Raw genomic sequence first — 22,988 nt, 5'->3', positions numbered from 1 at the left:
GTCTTAATGGCACAAAATCTCCTTATATCTACAGGACTTTACTTAATGTTTTTGTTTACAACTTATTAGACAAACTGGTTCCTACCTGTAGCACTATACATGAAGGTTGATAGAAATCCATAACTGATTTGATCACTTGTGAGAACATTGATATGTAAGCTGTAAAATAGTAGATTAAAATTTTATATGACATGCAAAACATTTTATATTTATTTTCGTGGATATTTAAATCAGGTGTTTTTTTGCAAAGTCTGCATACATTCAGTTAGAAAATTGTAATTCGTTGAACATTTACATCCACAAAATTGGAATTCAAGAATATTAATAAATCCAATGTATCATAAAATATTCAAATTTGGCATGACAAGCTTACATTATTTAGATAAAAAAAAATGTAAAACAATCTGCATGTCAAGCTGACATTCTTTGAATGGAACCTAACTAAAGTATGAAAATCTTTTAACATTCTTAAATCAAATGAATTCTTTAACTCTTTAACATTAAAGCATAATGCTATAGGAGTTTACACACAAGATCTTTTATTTGCTAATGTATAATTTTTACTTTAAAGGTCAGTCAACTCTGAAAATGAGGACAAATTAAAATGAAACTTGTCAAAAGTATGTGCTCCTGCATGGAATTAACATATATACTGTATGCTGTTAATGAATCATGCAGGTGATCTGCATTTTAAAGTTTTTATACAATATATTAAAACCTACTCTGATCATCAATGCCTTCCTTCAATGGTACATTTATTGAGTAATATCTGCCACTCTCGGAACCAAATTCATACATATCACCTAATTAAAGAAAAAATGCAATTATTTTTTGTAAACAAGTTATTTAAAATATAAACAAGTAATGTTTCAATATTTTAAATGTCTATATGATGGCACATTCCAAATACAGGATTTACATTACTTGAGGGAGCTGAGTCAAACAAAATATAAACCCTCAGCAAAAAGAGTTGTCACAATTACTTAACCTACATGGAACCTGAATTACACTTGTATAATTTATGGCTCATCCCTACCTTTAGGTATTGTCAAGTACCTAGTATTTGTTGACAATTCATCATGCATATTTTCAGTACCAGTACATATTTCTGTACATTTTTTGTATTTCAGTTAAATGCATTTCTCCATCTTAACAAATAGATTTTTTTATGTTTATATCATTTTTTTTGGCAAATAACTTTTAAAATCCCGGTTTGCATGTTAGTGATTTTTTTAAAGTATTTTGACCCCTACAAATATTGATTAACCAAACCTGAAATTTTCCTGTGTATTTGAATAATTTTGTAATTTGCAGTGAGAATAATTTTCTTGTGAATGCAATATTCTATAATTATAATTTCTGCCATTAATTTAGTATTTTGTGAATAAATATTTGGTGAATTTAAGTTAAAAAAAAACTTCCATTGAAGGATACTCATATTTTTTTTATCCTTTGTGACCTCTGACATTTTTGTATTATTACGTTGGTTAATAACATGTCACATAGTTTCCAGAATATATATTGACATCTCTATGCTGTTATCCCATCAGAAAACTTTATCCATTTGCAATCTGTCATAAGTTGTATTGTTCTAATATAAGCCTTAATGAATAGTGTATCTATCACAGACCTGTTCCTGGGAAGAAATAATTTCCATATTTATGGAAGGAAACTGTCATTACTCGATCTGTAAGGTAGAAAGCTTCTTGTACACCATCGCCATGATGTATATCAATGTCAATATATAACACTCTAGGATGATACCTGGAAATAATCATACCACATCTTCTTTTTTATACAGTTAATGGATTATGTCCGTAAATGCATTTGCTTGCTTTTAATTGTCAATAAAAATTCGTCATTTTAGATTAAATGTAGTTTGGACAATTTTTCAAAAGCATTTAACAAAACGTTAGATAAGCTACCACCATCAGAAACAATTGATAATAAACCTATGACTTAAAGTTATTTTCACCTATGAGTACAACAATGAAATTACCCATAGTCCATTTAGATTCTCAAACAAATCTTTAAATATACTGCTATTAGTCTCCATTAAAAAGTAGAGGACAAAGTGATATCAGATCTAAAGATTAACTTTTTTGTATAGCTGTATAGGGATGTGTTTCATTGCACTGTTGATATGAAGGGAACTCTAAATCAAATTTGAAATGAAATTTAGTTATATAAGGACAGATGATAAGATTTCTTTAAAAACAAAACTTTAGTGTTTCATTAAGATAACGCCTAATCATCCATTTTATTATAAAATTCTAGATCAAGCTCTGTCAGCTGGACAGGCAATTTTATTCTTTATTATATAATATGCCTTTTTTTTTTTAAATTATATAAATCACCAGTCACATGGACCTTTAAACACAATATAATAGAGGTTTACAATAAAATATGATATATGCTTGGTGTGTTTTATAAAATCTGTACTTATAACAATAACAAATAAGTATAATACTTACTTAAGTAATTCTAATATTCCAATCACAATATCATTCACGTAACAAAATCCTGAAGCCTAAAAATAGAAATGTAATTTATTATAAAGTGCAACAGTACAGACATCACATAGTTCATAGTCTCTATGCATTTTTCTTTATATATCACAGTGTAAGTTGGCATGATTTGTGAATGATCAGATTAAATACCTTTTAAGTTGAAAAAACTTTAAAATTGTATATAAAATTATTTAGTATTTTTATTCTTTGAAGGTGAGGAAAATGGCATTGACTGCTGAGTCTTTCGGTTTCTCTCCAAATTCAATTCACTTTGTTAGTCTTGTATTATTTTAATTTTAGTTTCTTGTGTACAATTTGGAAATTAGTATGGCGTTCATTATCACTGAACTAGTATATATTTGTTTAGGGGCCAGTTGAAGGACGCCTCCGGGTGCGGGAATTTCTCGCTACATTGAAGACCTGTTGGTGACCTTCTGCTGTTGTTTTTTTCTATGGTCGGGTTGTTGTCTCTTTGGCACATTCCCCATTTCGATTCTCAATTTTACTATTTCAGATGTCTAATTGATTTATTGTGTTGTTGGGCAGCTGTCTCATTGACAACAAACCATCATCTCCTTTCATTCATTTATATTTGATTGAAGAAGTGTTTGTAAATTCAGGAACCTAGCAGTAGAATGTGGTAAATTTACTCATCACGAAACTCAATTTATCAAACAAACATTTAAAAGCAACATTTTGTTGAAATCATTTTCCAAAAAGATCCAGGAAGTAGCAATGTATTACCTAATTAATATGTGAGAAAATTTAATTATCAATGTCAATTATATAAGTACATGCTTGATGACTATATATTTAGTTATCCCTATTGTAACAACTGAAACATTATTTCTAACCTCATATTTTTTAGCATGATGAAGTCCGCCTGACCAGTTCACAGCTATATCACAATGCTGGAAAATAAACAAAAAATAAGGTTGCTCAAATTATTATTTAAAGTCATATGAATTTTCAAATTAAAAAAAATATTAATTTTTTTTAGAACTACATGTATTAAAAGGGCTAGTTTTTATTATAAAAGTTATATGCATAAACTTTTTCCTGAAAATAATTCTTTAATTTGTCCAAATTAAGAAGAAATTTACTTTTTTTTAATTTTTAGCTTTTAGCCAAGAATTTCCCGACATTTTTTCTGGAAACCTCAGTGTAACCTTTCTCGTAAACATCGGGAGATCGCAAGTGCCAAGGGGAAAACCAAATTGGCAAAGAGAGTCAACAAACGAAAACTTCGTTCAGTCCAGCCTGAACTTTAGTCATCCAAATAAACTGTATATATCTTATTGCACATGTTATACACATGCTTACCTCCATATTCATGCTGCTCTGTTGAATGTTTACAAAGGTGACAATCGGTTAACGTGTTTCAAAACATGGACAAGACTAAATTTATGATATATACATGCATTGGTTCAAGAATTGGATTAACATTGTTATTCACCAGTCACTCGTTTCATATGACTTTAAAACATGTTCATTTGACATTTATAAAATTTTGTTTTCTTTTTTTTTTGTAGTTAGCTTGCTGTATACCCTGTCCTTCTTAACCACTTTAAAATTTAAAAAAAATGAACTTATCAAGTTTGTATAGCAAAGCAGGCAAAGTATACCAGTAGTATATACATTTGTAATTAAACATGTACCTGGTAGCTAGAGAATTGTAAACATCCTTGTCCATTTCTGGTTGTCTCATTTGCAATAATCACCTTATTTTTCATTACAGTCAGGATACAACATGACACCAAATTGTCTCTTTTATTATAAAATCAAAGGTATATATATTGTTCTTTTACCCTATTGTTTTTAACAAGAACTTACATTATTGTTCAATTTGATTGCTCCTTCTAATGATGCTCCAGTGTACATAGAACAGAAATCAAACATACCATCAAAGACGGGACTGGAAAAAAAAATAATGATATATAGAACAGAAATTAATCATGAAATCATTAAAAGGACAGAAAGAAATATAGATATTATTACAGGGGGGGGGGGGGGGGGGGGGGGTTAACAAGATTGATTTTTAGCCAATTTTGGTGATCCTGTGTTGTTGATTTGTTGTTTTTACTTTTTCTTTCATATATATGTTTATCATGTTTATATAGGTCTATTTTCCGTAACTAGAAAAAAAATTATGAGACGAATTGGTTAGTCTTGTGCTCAACCCCTAATCTGGAGAGCCAGTGGATTTGTAGTTAATGTTCCATTTCCCTAGATTGGATGCCAGCCAAAAAAAAATACGGATTGGTATCAGAGTTGTCTCTCCTAGATGGATTGTCTAACTGGGCTATTGAACCCAATCTGACCAACTATTTACCTATTGCTTGGACATGTTTATATACAATGTATACGAGTAAAAACAAAAACTTACCAATCATCTCCAACATTAAACATACTAAGTTGCTTTGTAAACTGTTGTACATTCTGTGGTGTAACTCTTTGTAGAAAATCTATGTATTCATCAGAATGAAACCTACACATATCATGAGCTGAAGCCTTATATGGTCTGTACAGCTGTGGAAAAAAGAATGAAATCTATATGTCATCAGCTGAAGTCCTATTTGGTATGTACACATAAGAAAAAAAGTATTTATTGAAATTTGCAGTTATCATTCATTATATATTGACAACAGAAAACATAATATAGAACTGTTTTAACAGAAAATGGATGGGTAAATGGCAGTTTTATGTCCTGTGGAAAAAATGCACATTCAGGACAAGAAAATGAAAAGGAACCCTGCTTTTTACATAAATGGCATGCAAAGCCAGGTTTTAAACTGCACAAAGTTATGTCACCATAACCTGACACACTATTCTGACTACAAATGCAATCTAACCATTCTTTGCTTTTACATTTGATTGCCATTCAATGGGTTTCCATGTAAGATATTTGAGATATTTTTTCATGTGTTAAAAAACATAAAAATCACATTTGAAATAAGTTGAAAGTAATGAAAATGATGATTATGAATTCAATATCTGAATTTAAATTGTGATTCATGTGATTTTGAATAACTATACACATTCCAACTTAATACACTAGGTGAGTATGAATTTTATTATTTATTCTTTGACAAACCTTCATTTTTTCATGTAGTCCATAATGTAACACCAGACAGTGTGTCAGGGCGATACGATGTGGCTTCATTGGATGGCCTGGACCTGCAATGATATTCAAATGTAATAAAAAAAAATTGATCAATGAATCTTTATGTTTGGGGAACAGAAAATAAATCTATTTCTGATAAAATGAATAAATAAAACACTTTTTGACTCCTCTCTTATTATCCTTTTATCTGTAAAAATAATCATGATAATACTGGTACCTATATCAATAAGTTGATATAATTTGTACATGTATATATGATAAACTAAGTACAAATTTTAATATTGTTAATTTTCCATTGAAAATGATGTCATAAATAAAATTTCTTACAACAGGAGCAAAATCGAATTATTTCTGTATTTCAGATACTTTTTTAACAATACAAATAGCTGCAAATTCATTTTTCTGCAATTGGTAAGAAGGTTGTTTTTAGTACATGTGTATATCCATCAGTTGAGAGGATGCTTGTATATATATATATATCCGATGGATACATCTGTTGTAGAGTTGTCACTGACTCAGACGTACTTATAAATATAATTATTTTCTGTGACCGTATATTACATTAATTTGTAGGATCCTTTACTATAGATAATTACGCTGATCTGTATACGTAACAATAACATCTTCATGCCTTATATTTCATGTACTGTAGTACGCCGCTAGATTAAAACTGACGTGGAAAGGTAACACATGGCCAGCGAAAGCTCTTTTTTTGAGAGCCCAGGTGGTCGTGTGGTCTAGCGGGACGGCTGCAGTGCAGGCGATTTGGTGCCACGATATCACAGTAGCATGGGTTCGAATCCCGGCCAGGGAAGAACCAAAAATTTGCGAAAGCAAATTTACAGATCTAACATTGTTGGGTTGATGTTTAGACGAGTTGTATATATATATATATATATATATATATATATATATATATATATATATATATATATATATATATATATATATATATATATATATATACACATTGTATATGCTTGAGAGACAGAATTGAAACAAAACAAAAACAAAATATAAAGAAAACACATACATGTATAGAACTATACAATGCAGTCCGTTAACTGTCTGCCAATCTAGGACTTTGATCGTGTACATTTCTTCTTTATTATATAATAATTGCATCAAATTTTATTTTAATCTATTCACTGAAAACTCAATGTTACATATATAATCTTAATTCTGCAAAGATTTATCTGAAATGATTTGAAAATCAATCAAACAAATGTGTCACCTGTGTTTTTCACAGAATTGCAGTTGTCCGGTAAGTCCTCTCATACAGAGTAAATTTGTATCAAGGACCGGTTTATCATATATTAATGAACTTGAATGTAAGGAAATGACCATAATCTATTAATAGAAAAGGGAAGATACCTTAAAATACCAAGAGAAAAAATATTATGCAAAAACTGTAAACAAATTGAAGATGAAATTCATTTCTTTTTGTATTGTAATAGAAACCATAATACATGTAATAGAAAAGTTTAATTTGATTTTTTGATAAATGAGAATATCCACTTTTATAAATTTAAATGACATAGATAAAATAACATATATACTCAACCCAATTTCACACATTCAGGTAAATAAGCTAGAATCCTTTTTAAAACAGTCTATTGAACTGAGGACCGGGGACTCTTAAAATATTTACTTTTATTGTGTATATTAATGATCTTGTTGTTATTTTTTATTTTCATTTTGTTATGTTTTGTCACAACTATAAATTTGTAGTTTTATGACAATAAAGATTCGAATTGAATTGAATTGAATTGAATTAATAGACCACTCAGAAAGGAACTGCGCGCAGATGAACAAAATAAAAAAGAAATCAAACCAATCTGAAAAAGAAATTGATTGAAAATAAGAATAAACCAAAATTTTTTTATCACTATTAAGATCAGAAAATAAAGTAATTTAAAAAACATGATTATAAAAATTGGTTAAAATGTCAAAAGCTTGGTTAATAGTATTCCCACAAAAAAAATTGTCATCATTCAGTATTCTTAAATGCAGTCAAGACATCATCATTCTTGTCAATGGGTTTAAAGTCTGTACAGTAATGATTGAATGAAAAAAAACAAAAAAACAGAAAGCTTTCACATACATATTTCTTTAAGAAACAGGTTCCTATAAGATTTATTTTTACAATTTGGTTTTTTTTGCTTTGCATAGTTTTTAAATTGAATTAGCTCCCTTTTGTTTAGACCTGATGTAAGCATATGGTTTTAATCAATGTTTAAATAGTATAGCAGATGATTTTTTTTTTATACAGAAGTGAAAGGCAGAGTTATCGGTCAGGAGGAATTACCAGATGGACAGAATTACTGGACATGACTGTACCGAAACGCAAAATATAAAAATCAAATCAAAATAATATATTTTAGAGTGAAAATTATTGATAGCCTTGGTCATTTAACTGTATTAATGTTTCTTCTGTCTTATATTATACCATTGAAAACAAAATGAAATAAGAATCAGGGCAGACACAGGAGGGGCAGGTATTTAATAGCCTAGGCTTACAGACCTAGAGCTTACAGGAACAGTGAAAACATGAAATTATAACGAATGGGCAATGATTTCTAGAACCGCATCCTATTTTTCATATCATCACTAATTGCATAGATAACTTGGAGACGCCTATGACAATCTTTTGACTTCTTAGAACAGAATTTTTGGCACTGTACTTCTATATTAATTTATATCATAAATAACGGTATCGGGATGGTTCGCCCTGATTACATGTTCGCCCTAGGTTCGTTCGCACTGAGTTTGTTCGCCCTGGTAATCCGTTCGCCCAGGGTTTGTTCGCCCTATTTTCATTTATAATATGTACAATGTATACGTTACATTAATGAAAGAAATATGTATTTATATATATTAAAATTTATGTATATCTATTAAAAGTTAAATACAGAATATTAATGAAATAAAATTCTTGGCTGCATTGTTACACTTTATTTTATAATTACTTTTAATTACTGTTGATACCTTAATATATATTTCAGACAAACATTGAAGATTTCTCGTGCAGTTTAAGATTATTCTTAAATATTAAATACTAGTAGTGGGGGTTAACCCTGGTTGGTTTAACGAAATTGAGTTAAAGGAAAGCACAAAGAAAATTGTAACGAACAGAGCACACTTTTACAGTCATTTCTACTGGACGTATTTTAATTTTCTAAACAATTAATTATCGTAAACTTAATTCATGTCATCGAACATAACAAAAAATTGCTATATTTGACGGCAAATTGAACTTTTTTATTTTATTGATCTTCTGTAGAATATCTCCAGAAGAGGTCTAGATTTTTTTTTTTTTTTTTCTTCACCAAAAGACATTCTGGAGATGTGCAGAACAAACATGCCCAAGTAGTTTTGACACCATGTTTTTTACATATAAACTTTACATTTGTTGAAAAATATCTCAACCAAAACCAGTTTTGAAACCCAAACCAAAACCAATCAAAACCAGTTTTAAACCAAAACGGTAAGCGGAAGAAGGGATCCCGTAGACCGCCCTACGTCACGATTCATGAATTATGCATATTCTATTTATAGGCTATTTATAAACGATTCTGAAAATATTTATTCTAAAAATAGAATATTCTCAACATGTACAACTATTAAAAAAAACCCGATTCAAAATCATTAACTTTCATGTAACACGGTGAATTTGCTTTATTTATTTTTTTATCACATGAAAAAAACGAAAATGTACCGCATTACAGTAGCATATATATCATAGTACAAATATATATACAGATTCCTCCTTTTAAAATACACATGATACATTTCATATAGATATGATAAACAGTAGTATTTAGTGCCTTAATTATGTTGTAAAGACCTGTAAATGTCACATGCACGTGGTCCCATGGCTTTGGATATACTATTAAGTTAATAATATTTTTATTATCCGTTTAAAAGAGTATTTTTATGTAGGCAAATTGAAAAAAGTCATGTCACTGAGCTTACACATGTAAACATGTGACACGTACTAAGGCTTTCCAGGAGTGTGAGAGGGTGTTTAAACTGGTCTGCGTTTAAAGAAACGAATCTGTAATGTGACCCCCTGTTGTCTGACCATTTTACTATTGCTGGACGTTCTATAGGAACCATTGTTACTTGTTTACAATAAAGCTACTGTTAGGGCGTTCTACAGGATCCCCTGGTCGTTCTACATGATCCCCTGGTGTCTGAACCTTATATATCTACTACAAAACGTTCTATAGGATCCATTATATTGTTTGTTTATCATGTTTACACTAAAGGACGTTCTACAGGATCCACCTGGGCAGTCTACAGGATCCCTTGTTGTCTGAATATTATATATATATATCTACTATATATAGTATAGAACGTTCTATAGGAACAAGTTTTTGGTCAGGATTCTTCTGAAAAACTCATACCAAATTTCTAAAATATATTCTTTGTGTAAACAGAAAGTCAAGTAATATAGCTGTAATGTCAGAGATTGGTAGATTTCCTATGTATTTTACTATAATTTGATCAATGTTAAAATATTGTCATAGACTGGAACGTTTGAAAGAAGGATTATTATTTGATGCATTTATATGTTGTAAACATACAGTTACATAGTTCTAATGTAAATACATGGTATTCTAGTATAGATTATATTCAGAGAGATTGAATTACCAAATTTTGACCAATCAATTGGTTCTTAAACTATGTAAAAGTAATTTCACATTTTGGAATAAACTGAAGTATCAAACAATTAACTCCGAAAAAGGGAAAAAATTGTTTTAAAAAATAAAAATATTTAGAATTACAAGACTTAAAAAAAGACAGTCAATTTGTAAATTAAGAATAAGCGCTCACTCTTTAAAAGTTGAGACAAACAGAAATTTAAAAAAACATGTAGAATGATCTGAGTGTCTTTGTTCTAATTGCTCACTCGGTAAAGTTGAAGATAAGCTTCATTTTTTATTAGAATGCCCTCTTTATGATATTCAAAGGGACGATTTCTTCCAAGACATTTCTAACAATTGTTATAATTTTATAAATTTAAATAAATCTTCTGAATTTTATGGCTCTTGACCCAAGAAAATGTTACTCTTATGGAAAAACTGGGCTGTTATATTGGTGACTTTTTTTAATTAAGGAGATCAGATATGAACACTGACACTAAGTCAAGTAAACAATTTGAGAATAAATACATATATAATGTAATTTTATTATTCTTTTATTCACAATATATATGTGGTTTGTGGCTTGATTCTGACCAATGCTTATATTCCAAATATATATGTATATGCCTCTATTATTGTTGTTGTTACCAATTATGTAAATCAATTGTATCTGATTCTATGCCCTTTATGGGCCCCGTAATTTTTGGAAAAAATATATATAGGATCCCATATTGTTTGTTTATCATGAATATATTAAAGGGTGTGTTCTCCAGATCCCCTGTTGTCTGAACATAATATATTAACTATAGAACGTTCTTTAGGCAGTGGCGTAGCTGGGTCATTTTTACGTGTACGCCCGAACCTCCGTGCGGGGCCTGAAGGCCCAAGCGGGTCCAGGCCAAAGAACCTGCTGGTAGTGGATTAGTGGAGGCGAAGCCTCCTGAAGTTTAAGAGTTATCGAGAATAACATAGCATTCCTCTCATTGAAAACTGATCAATAACAACATTCTTTAGATTCAAAATGGTTTATTTTTTATGTTTAATCTATTTATTGTGTTTATTTAGAACATAATGACTCTCATTGGCTTAACTTGGAGTAAACGTCCAAACCAGTCACTTTAAAATGATTGAAGGGAACCGTGGGGTAAAGCACTCAATCCACAAAGCACATTTTTATGTGCAAATGTCGTAAATGAACATGAAATAATTAATTTTCTAAGTTGTTCAGGTGCAATACTAAAAGGAGAAGGCCCAGTTAGACCCCTTTTTGGTCCCAAAATATAGCAGTTTTACAAAATTGTTAAAATATAATTTTTTTTTAGCTGTTTAATGGAAAGTAGAATACTTCTGTTACATAAATATTGGCTGTTTTTGACAATACAATGCACATTTATCGGGTACTAGCATAATTAATTCATAGCGCTAAATTACCAAATCGTCGAAATCTTGATTTTTTGTTTATTTTTTTAGACGGTTTCCGTCTGAAATGGAAGTGACCTCATTTGTGTTCATTCTTTATAATATTTGATTGATTTTTCATATTTAAGCTTGAGTTTGAGAGTCTTTAATGGCTAAATGAGTTCAAATCTTTCACATAAACTAACTGAATCGACTGAAGTAGACACTTAAGTGTTAAAAAAGTGTCCAAATCTTTCATCAAATGAACCTTCATTTTGAGGCCAAAATCTGTCCTTACTCTACTCCCTTATAAAGAGTTCTTAATGGAACCCTGGTTCTCGCCTTGGATTTCTACCCGCGAAAAGTATATTCATTTATCAGTCTATTACAGGATTTAAACGAATGAAATATTTTCTTTAGATATGTTTTCGTGGTCTGGAATATTAATTTCTGCACAAAGTTTCATGACAAAATATGGAGGTTTATAAATTTGTCATGTAAATTAAATCATCATAGATACAAGGATTGAATTTCGCCCTTGTGCTAGACGCGCGTATCGTCTACAGAAAACACATCAATGTCGCTCGAAACAAACATTTAAAAAATTCCAGATCGTCTGATTTAAATTGCGTAAAGAAAGCACAGAATAATACCGAAAAAGGAACGAAAATAATTTTGATTCAGAAATTAACCATGAAAAAAAAATCAAGAAAGTTTAATTAAATTCGACGAAGGTTTAACAAAGTAATTGATAGGTAACAAATTCTAACCATATGATAAACTGTAAATGCAAAAAAAAATCCCTTTATCCATAGAATATGGATTTCGTCATTATGACCATAAACAGTTTTTGTACAGCTAGCGTAAAATTTTACGAAGATTTGATAAAGTTATTGATATCTTAAAACTTTAACCACATACTGAACATATATGTACATACATAGTTGTAATATTGGCACCGCCGACGAGATTTAGGATCGAAATGTCTCGCTTTCGCGACATATTTCAATGGCTCGACAAAAAATGTAAACCACATATCGAATCTTAGCACATAATGAATTGCTTAAAAAGGAAAGTGAGTAAAGATTTCACGAGACAGAAAATTAAAAAATGTATAATATGATACTAATTTTCGTCACTCTTATTTGCAATTACGGCATGCCGCAATTACAAGCCATTGAAGAAAGGTTGATGTACTGTGAACCAATTCTTTTAATTTCATTTAGATGAAAATATTTTTTTTTACCAAATTCAAGTGTACGCCCGGGCGTTTTGACGTAAACGTAGCTACGCGCATGTTAGGATACCCTATTGTTTGTTTCTGATGTATCTACTAGGCTAAGAGAACGGTCTATAGAATCCCCTGTTGTTTGTTTATCATGATTATACTAGAGGACTCTCTACTGGATCCCTTGGTTGGTCTGTGGGATCCCCTGTTTTCTCAAAATTATATATAAACTATCGAACGTTCTATAGGATACCCTATTGTTTGTTTTTGATGTATCTACTAGGCTAAGAGAACGTTCTACAGGATCCCCTGTTGTTTGTTCTTCAAGTGTATACTATAGGGCGTTCTACAGGATCCCCTGTTTTCTCAACATTATATATCTACTATAGGACGTTCTATAGGGCCCCCTGTTGTTTGTTGTTCATGTTTATACTATATAGGTCGTTCTACAGTATCTCCCTGGGCGGTCTGCAGGATCCCCTGTTTTCTCAACATTATTTATCTACTATACGACTTCTACAGGATCCCCTGTTGTTTATGTTTCAAGTATATACTATAGGGCGTTCTACATGATCCCCTGGACGGTCTACAGGGTCCCCTGTTGTTTATGAAAATTATGCATTTAAGATAGGACCGTCTTAATGTTCCCCTGTTGTTTATTTATTATGTATATACTATAAGGCTTTCTATAGGATCACTTGGTTGGTCTGCAGGATCCCTTGTTTTCTCAACATTATATATCTACTATAAGACGTTCTATATGATCCCCTGTTGTTTGTTGTACAGGTTTATACTATAGGGCGTTCTACAGTATCCCCTGGGCGGTCTACAGGATCCCCTGTTTTCTCAACATTATATATCTACTATATGACGTTCTATAGGGACCCTGTGTTTGTTTTTCATGTTTATACTATAGGGTGTTCTACAGTATCCCCTGGGCGGTCTGCAGGATCCCCTGTTTTCTCAACATTATATATCTACTATAAGACGTTCTATATGATCCCCTGTTGTTTGTTGTTCAGCTTTATACTATAGGGCGTTCTACAGTATCCCCTGGGCGGTCTGCAGGATCCCCTGTTTTCTCAACATTATATATCTACTATAGGACGTTCTATAGGGCCCCCTGTTGTTTGTTGTTCATGTTTATACTATATAGGTCGTTCTACAGTATCCCCCTGGGCGGTCTGCAGGATCCCCTGTTTTCTCAACATTATTTATCTACTATACGACTTCTACAGGATCCCCTGTTGTTTATTTTTCAAGTATATACTATAGGGAGTTCTACATGATCCCCTGGATGGTCTACAGGGTCCTCTGTTGTTTATGAAAATTATGCATTTAAGATAGGACCTTCTAAATGTTCCCCTGTTGTTTATTTATTATGTATATACTATAAGGCTTTCTATAGGATCACTTGGTTGGTCTGCAGGATCCCCTGTTTTCTCAACATTATATATCTACTATAAGACGTTCTATATGATCCCCTGTTGTTTGTTGTACAGGTTTATACTATAGGGCGTTCTACAGTATCTCCTGGGCGGTCTGCAGGATCCCCTGTTTTCTCAACATTATATATCTACTATATGATGTTCTATAGGGACCCTGGTGTTTGTTTTTCATGTTTATACTATAGGGCGTTCTACAGTATCCCTTAGGCGGTCTGCAGGATCCCCTGTTTTCTCAACATTATATATCTACTATATGACGTTCTATAGGGACCCTGGTGTATGTTTTACATGTTTATACTATAGGGCGTTCTACAGTATCCCCTGGGCGGTCTGCAGGATCCCCTGTTTTCTCAACATTATATATCTACTATAGGACGTTCTATAGGGCCCCCTGTTGTTTGTTGTTCATGTTTATACTATATAGGTCGTTCTACAGTATCCCCCTGGGCGGTCTGCAGGATCCCCGGTTTTCTCAACACTATTTATCTACTATACGACTTCTACAGGATCCCCTGTTGTTTATTTTTCAAGTATATACTATAGGGCGTTCTACATGATCCCCTGGACGGTCTACAGGGTCCCCTGTTGTTTATGAAAATTATGCATTTAAGATAGGATCTTCTAAATGTTCCCTTGTTGTTTATTTATTATGTATATACTATAAGGCTTTCTATAGGATCACTTGGTTGGTCTGCAGGATCCCTTGTTTTCTCAACATTATATATCTACTATAAGACGTTCTATATGATCCCCTGTTGTTTGTTGTACAGGTTTATACTATAGGGCGTTCTACAGTATCCCCTGGGCGGTCTGCAGGATCCCCTGTTTTTTTTCAACATTATATATCTACTATATGACGTTCTATAGGGACCCTGGTGTTTGTTTTTCATGTTTATACTATAGGGCGTTCTACAGTATCCCCTGGGCGGTCTGCAGGATCCCCTGTTTTCTCAACATTATATATCTACTATAAGACGTTCTATAGGGCCCCCTGTTGTTTATTGTTCATGTTTATACTATAGGGCGTTCTACAGTATCCCCTGGGCGGTCTGCAGGATCCCCTGTTTTCTCAACACTATTTATCTACTATACGACTTCTACAGGATCCCCTGTTGTTTATTTTTCAAGTATATACTATAGGGCGTTCTACATGATCCCCTGGACGGTCTACAGGGTCCCCTGTTGTTTATGAAAATTATGCATTTAAGATAGGATCTTCTAAATGTTCCCTTGTTGTTTATTTATTATGTATATACTATAAGGCTTTCTATAGGATCACTTGGTTGGTCTGCAGGATCCCTTGTTTTCTCAACATTATATATCTACTATAAGACGTTCTATATGATCCCCTGTTGTTTGTTGTACAGGTTTATACTATAGGGCGTTCTACAGTATCCCCTGGGCGGTCTGCAGGATCCCCTGTTTTTTTTCAACATTATATATCTACTATATGACGTTCTATAGGGACCCTGGTGTTTGTTTTTCATGTTTATACTATAGGGCGTTCTACAGTATCCCCTGGGCGGTCTGCAGGATCCCCTGTTTTCTCAACATTATATATCTACTATAAGACGTTCTATAGGGCCCCCTGTTGTTTATTGTTCATGTTTATACTATAGGGCGTTCTACAGTATCCCCTGGGCGGTCTGCAGGATCCCCTGTTTTCTCAACATTATTTATCTACTATAATACGTACTATAGGATCTCTTGTTGTTTGTTTTTCAAGTGTATATTATATGGCGTTCTACAGGATCCCCAAGGCGGTCTACAGGATCCCCTGTTTTCTCAACATTATATATGTACTACATGACGTTCTATAGGGCCCCCTGTTGTTTGTTGCTCATGTTTATACTATATAGGTCGTTCTACAGTATCCCCCTGGGCGGTCTGCAGGATCCCCTGTTTTCTCAACATTATTTATCTACTATTTGACGTTCTATAGGGATCCTGGTGTTTGTTTTTCATGTTTATACTATAGGGCGTTCTACAGTATCCCCTGGGCGGTCTGCAGAACGTCCTATAGTAGATATATAATGTTAAGAAAACAGGGGATCCTGCAGACCGCCCAGGGGATACTGTAGAACGCCCTATAGTATAAACCTGAACAACAAACAACAGGGGATCATATAGAACGTTTTATAGTGGATATATAATGTTGAGAAAACAGGGGATCCTGCAGGGCCCTCTGTTGTTTATTGTTCATGTTTATACTATAGGGCGTTCTACAGTATCCCCTGGGCGGTCTGAAGGATCTCCTGTTTTCTCAACATTATTTATCTACTATAAGACGTTCTATAGGATCCTCTGTTGTTTGTTTTTCAAGTGTATACTATAGGGCGTTCTACAGGATCCTCTAGGCGGTCTACAGGATCCCCTGTTTTCTCAACATTATATATCTACTTTATGACGTTCTATAGGGTCCCCTGTTGTTTGTTTTTCATGTATATACTATAAGGCTTTTATGATCCTAGGGCGGTCTGCAGGATCTCCTGCTTTCTCAACGTTATATATCTAAAATAGGACGTTCTATAGGGTCCCCTGTTGGTGTTGTTAGTGTTTATTTTAAAGGGCGTTCTACAGTATCCTCTTTTGTCTGAACATTATATATCTACTATAGAACGTTTTATAGGATCCCATATATTGTTTGTTTATTATGTATATACTAAAGGGCGTTCTACAGGATCCACTGTTGTCTGAACATTATATATCTACTATAGAACGTTCTTTATGATCCCCTATTGTTTGTTTATAGTATATATACTAAGGGGCGTTCTACAGAATCCCCTGTAGTCTGACCATTATATATCTACTAAAGGACGCTGTACAGGATCCCCTGTTGTTTGAATAATATATACCTACTATGGGACGTTCTATAGGTTAGACTGTTGTTTGTTTTTCATGTATATATTAGAGGGCGTTATATATATGCTCCCATGGGCGGTCGATATGATCTACTGTGGTTAAATAGTTGTGTATCTGTATAAGGCGTTCTATAGGATCCCCAGGGCGGTCTATAGGATCACCTGTTGTGTTAGAATCGTGCATCTGCTATAGGGCGTTCTATAGGTTCCCCGGGGCGGTCTATAGGATACCCTGTTGGTTGTTAATCATGAATCTATAACATGTTGTTCTATAGGATCCCCTGGGCGGTCTATAGGACCCCGTATTGTTTCATAATCGCGCATCTGTTAAATGGAATTCTTTGGGATCCCCGGGTCGGTCGATAGGATCCTCTGCATGTTGTTTGTTCAACATGTTTCTTCGAGAGGGTGTTCCATAAAATCCCAGGGTCGGTCTATAGAAGCTCTTTAGTTTTTCATCATGTATCTATTAGAGGGCGTTATATATATGCTCCCATGGGCGGTCGATATGATCCCCTGTGGTTTAATAGTTGTTTATCTGTATAGGGCGTTCTATAGGATCCCCAGAGCGTTCTATAGGATCCCATTGTTTGGTACTCATGTATTTAGTAGATTTATCTACTAAAGAGCGTTCTATGGGATCCCCTATTGTGTTATAATCGTGTCTGCTATAGGGCGTTCTATAGGTTCTCCGGGGCGGTCTATAGGATCCCCTGTTGGTTGTGCATCATGTATCTATAACAGGTTGTTCTATAGGATCCCAAGGTCGGTGAATATGATCCCTGTTGTAAGTTCAACATGTTTCTTCTAGAGGGTGTTCCATAAAACCCCAGGGTCGGTCTATAGGAGCACTGTAGTTTCATCATGTATCTTTTAGATGGCGTTATATATATGCTCCAATATGCGTTCTTTAGGATCCCTTGTGGTTTAATAATTGTGTATCTGCTATAGGGCGTTCTAAAGGATCCCCGGGGCGGTCTATAGAATCCCCTGTTGTTTGTTCATAATGTATCTATAACAGGTTGTTCTATACGATCCCCTGGGCTGTCTATAGGATCCCCTGTTGGTTGTTCATCATGTATCTATAACAGGTTGTTCTATACGATTCCCTGGGCGGTCTATAGGAGCCCCTTTTGTTTAATAATCGCGCATATTCTATAGTGCGTTCTATAGGATCCCCGGGTCTGTCTATAGGATCCCATATTGTTTATACCTTAGCGGTCTATATATAATCCCCTTTTGTTTAATAATCGCGCATATTCTATAGTGCGTTCTATAGGACCCCCGGGTCTGTCTATATGATCCCATATTGTTTAATAACCTTGCATCTGCTATAGGGCGTTCTATGTTATCCCTTTCAAAGGTCGAGGGGGCATATTGTTATTGGTTGTCTTTTTTTTCTTTTTCTTTTCTTTTTCCCCATAATTTTATTGTCCCGACAAGTTCTCGGAAAAAGATAGACACATTCATCTTTATGGAATTATGGCATAATGTAAACCATTATATAAAGATGTGCTTTTTAATAAGGAGATGGTCCAAGATGGTCTCGATTACTATAAACACTGGTCAACAGTATTTTTTTTATGTTTTTAATTCTCTAGCTTAAACAAGAACTACGAGAATTTGTAATATAGTTATAAAAATAAATGGAATTCATCATCATGAAATTTACATCAAATAGAACAAATTTATAATACAATTCTTATTGTATATAATTTTAGTATTCCTAAGCAAAGAACCATGATATTCAATATACAAAGTAGGTGTCAACAATTGGTATGATCATGTTATAGGTACTACATGTATCTAGCAGTAGGTAGTTGTGTTTTTTTTAGTATAAATTTTATTTCAAAATTGCTGACAAATAATAAACAAACAATATAGGGATCCTATAGAACGTCCTATAGTAGATATATAATGTAAATACAACAGGGGATCCTGTAGACCGCCCACGGTATCCTGTAGAACGCCCTTTAGTATAATTTATAAACATGAAAAACAATCAACAGAACGTCCTATAGTACATATATTATGTTGAAAAACAAAGATTCCTGCAGACCGGACAAAGTTTCCTACAGACCGCCGAAGGGATCATATAGAAAGCCCTATTGTATAAACATGAAAAACAATCAACAGGGGGTCTTATATATACAACGCCATTTAGTACATATATAATGTAAAGACAACAGGGGATCCTGAAGACCGTCCAGGGGATCCTGTAGAACGCCCTTTAGTATATACTTGATTAACAAACAATAGGGGATCCTATAGAACGTCTTATAGTAGATAAATAATGTTGAGAAAACAGGGGATCCTTTAGAACGCCTTATATTATAATATGAAAAACAATCAACAGGGGGTCTTATAGAACATCCTATAGTACATATATTATTTTGAAAAACAGGGATTCCTGCAGACCACCCATAGTTTCCTGCAGACCGCCCAAGGGATCATATAGAAAGCCCTATAGTATAAACATGAAAACAATCAACAGGGGGTCTTACGAACGTCCCATAGTATATATATAATGTAAAGACAACAGGTATCCCGTAGACCGCCCAAGGGATCCTGTAGAACGCCCTTTAGTATATACATGATTAACAAACAATAGGGGATCCTATTGAACGTTCTATGATATATATATAATGTTGAGAAAACAGGGGCTCCTGCAGACCGCCCAAGGGATCATAAACGCCCTATAATATATACATAATAAACAAAGAACAGGGAACCTATTAAATTTCCTATCTCAGATGCATATTTTTTTTAACAAAAGGGGATTCTGTAGACCGCCCAGGGGATCCTGTAGGACGCCCTATAGTATAAATATGAAAAACAAAGAACAGGGGAACCTATAGAATTTCCTATCTCAGATGCATATTTTTTTTAACAAAAGGGGATTCTGTAGAACGCCTAGGGGATCCGGTAGAACGCCCGATAGTATAAACATAAAAAAAAATCAACAGGGCATCCTATAGACCGCCCAGGGGATCCGGTAGAACGCCCTTTAGTATATAAATAATAAACAAACAATATAGGGATCCTATAGAACGTCTTATAGATGTTATTTAATGTAAATACAACAGGGGATCCTGTAGACCGCCCATGGTATCCTGTAGAACGCCCTTTAGTATAAACATAAAAACAGTCAACAGAACGTCCTATAGTACATATATTATGTTGAAAAAACAAAGATTTCTGCAGACCGCCCAAAGTTTCCTGCAGACCGCCCACGGGATCATATAGAAAGCCCTATTGTATAAACATGGAAAACAATCAACAGGGGGTCTTATATATACAACGCCATTTAGTACATATATAATGTAAAGACAACACGGGATCCTGAAGACCGCCCAGGGGATCCTGTAGAACGCCCTTAAGTATATACTTGATTATCAAACAATAGGGGATCCTATAGAACGTCTTATAGTAGATGTATTATGTTGCGAAAACAGGGGATCCTGTAGACCGCCCAGGGGATCCTGTAAAACGCCCTATAGTATATAAATGAAAAACAAACAACAGGCGATACTTTAGAACGTCTTATAGTAGATAAATATTTTTAAAGAAATAGGGATCCTGTATACCGCCTAGTGGATCCTTAGAACGCCCTATAGTATAAACATAAAAAAACAATAAATAGGGCATCCTGTAGAACGCCCTTTAGTATACATAATAAACAAACAATATAGGGATCCTATAGAACGTCCTATAGTAGATATATAATGTAAATACAACAGGGGATCCTGTAGACCGCCCATGGTATCCTGTAGAACGCCCTTTAGTATAAACATGAAAAACAATCAACCGAACGTCCTATAGTACATATATTATGTTGAAAAACAAAGATTCCTGCAGACCGGTCAAAGTTTCCTACAGACCGCCCAAGGGATCATATAGAAAGCCCTATTGTATAAACATGAAAACAATCAACAGGGGGTCTTATATATACAACGCCATTTAGTACATATATAATGTAAAGACAACAGGGGATCCTGAAGACCGTCCAGGGGATCCTGTAGAACGCCCTTTAGTATATACTTGATTAACAAACAATAGGGGATCCTATAGAACGTCTTATAGTAGATAAATAATGTTGAGAAAACAGGTAATCCTTTAGAACGCCTTATATTATAAACATGAAAAACAATCAACAGGGGGTCTTATAGAACATCCTATAGTACATATATTATGTTGAAAAAAAAGAGATTCCCGCAGACCACCCAAGGGATCATATAGAATGCCCTATAGTATCAACATGAAAAACGATCGACAGGGGGTCTTATAGAATGTCCTATAGTACATATATTATTTTGAAAAACAGGGATTCCTGCAGACCACCCATAGTTTCCGGCAGACCGCCCAAGGGATCATATAGAAAGCCCTATAGTATAAACATGAAAACAATCAACAGGGGGTCTTACGAACGTCCTATAGTATATATATAATGTAAAGACAACAGGTATCCCGTAGACCGCCCAAGGGATCCTGTAGAACGCCCTTTAGTATATACATGATTAACAAACAATAGGGGATCCTATAGAACGTCCTATGATATATATATAATGTTGAGAAAACAGGGGCTCCTGCAGACCGCCCAAGGGATCATAAACGCCCTATAATATATACATAATAAACAAAGAACAGGGATCCTATTAAATTTCCTATCTCAGATGCATATTTTTTTTAACAAAAGGGGATTCTGTAGACCGCCCAGGGGATCCTGTAGGACGCCCTATAGTATAAATATGAAAAACAAAGAACAGGGGAACCTATAGAATTTCCTATCTCTGATGCATATTTTTTTAACAAAAGGGGATTCTGTAGACCGCCCAGGGGATCCGGTAGAACGCCCGATAGTATAAACATAAAAAAATCAACAGGGCATCCTGTAGACCGCCCAGGGGATCCGGTAGAACGCCCTTTAGTATATAAATAATAAACAAACAATATAGGGATCCTATAGAACGTCCTATAGTAGATATATAATGTAAATAAAACAGGATATCCTGTAGACCGCCCATGGTATCCTGTACAACGCCCTTTAGTATAAACATAAAAACAATCAACAGAACGTCCTATAGTACATATATTATGTTGAAAAAACAAAGATTCCTGCAGACCGCCCAAAGTTTCCTGCAGACCGCCCAAGGAATCATATAGAAAGCCCTATTGTATAAACATGATAAACAATCAACAGGGGGTCTTATATATACAACGCCATTTAGTACATATATAATGTAAAGACAACACGGGATCCTGAAGACCGCCCGGGGGATCCTGTAGAACGCCCTTAAGTATATACTTGATTAACAAACAATAGGGGATCCTATAGAACGTCTTATAGTAGATGTATTATGTTGCGAAAACAGGGGATCCTGTAGACCGCCCAGGAGATCCTGTAAAACGCCCTATAGTATATAAATGAAAAACAATGAATAGGGCATCCTGTAGACCGCCCTGGGGATCCGATAGAACGCCCTTTAGTATATACATAATAAACAAACAATATAGGGATCCTATAGAACGTCCAATAGTAGATATATAATGTAAATACAACAGGGGATCCTGTAGACCGCCCATGGTATCCTGTAGAACGCCCTTTAGTATAAACATGCAAAACAATCAACCGAACGTCCTATAGTACATATATTATGTTGAAAAACAAAGATTCCTGCAGACCGGACAAAGTTTCCTACAGACCGCCGAAGGGATCATATAGAAAGCCCTATTGTATAAACATGAAACACAATCAACAGGAGGTCTTATA

The 22,988-nt window shown here is 33.9% G+C and overlaps 1 protein-coding gene across 1 annotated transcript in view; it reads right to left on the bottom strand.

The window, feature by feature from the left end:
- LOC139511636 (histone deacetylase 3-like) overlaps positions 1–22,988 on the bottom strand; it is a 31,477-nt gene that overhangs the window by 5,470 nt on the left and 3,019 nt on the right. The window contains exons 2-9 of the mRNA XM_071298568.1: positions 5,605–5,687; positions 4,897–5,039; positions 4,344–4,425; positions 3,365–3,421; positions 2,475–2,530; positions 1,631–1,764; positions 723–803; positions 86–159 (exon numbers count right to left, since the gene is read on the bottom strand). Of these exons, the coding sequence (XP_071154669.1) occupies positions 86–159; positions 723–803; positions 1,631–1,764; positions 2,475–2,530; positions 3,365–3,421; positions 4,344–4,425; positions 4,897–5,039; positions 5,605–5,687 (710 nt within the window). The remainder of the gene's footprint in view (positions 1–85; positions 160–722; positions 804–1,630; positions 1,765–2,474; positions 2,531–3,364; positions 3,422–4,343; positions 4,426–4,896; positions 5,040–5,604; positions 5,688–22,988) is intronic.

This window comes from Mytilus edulis, chromosome 1, assembly GCF_963676685.1.
Source record: "Mytilus edulis chromosome 1, xbMytEdul2.2, whole genome shotgun sequence".
NCBI lineage: Eukaryota > Metazoa > Mollusca > Bivalvia > Mytilida > Mytilidae > Mytilus > Mytilus edulis.
This window is presented reverse-complemented; position numbering and strand designations above follow the sequence as displayed.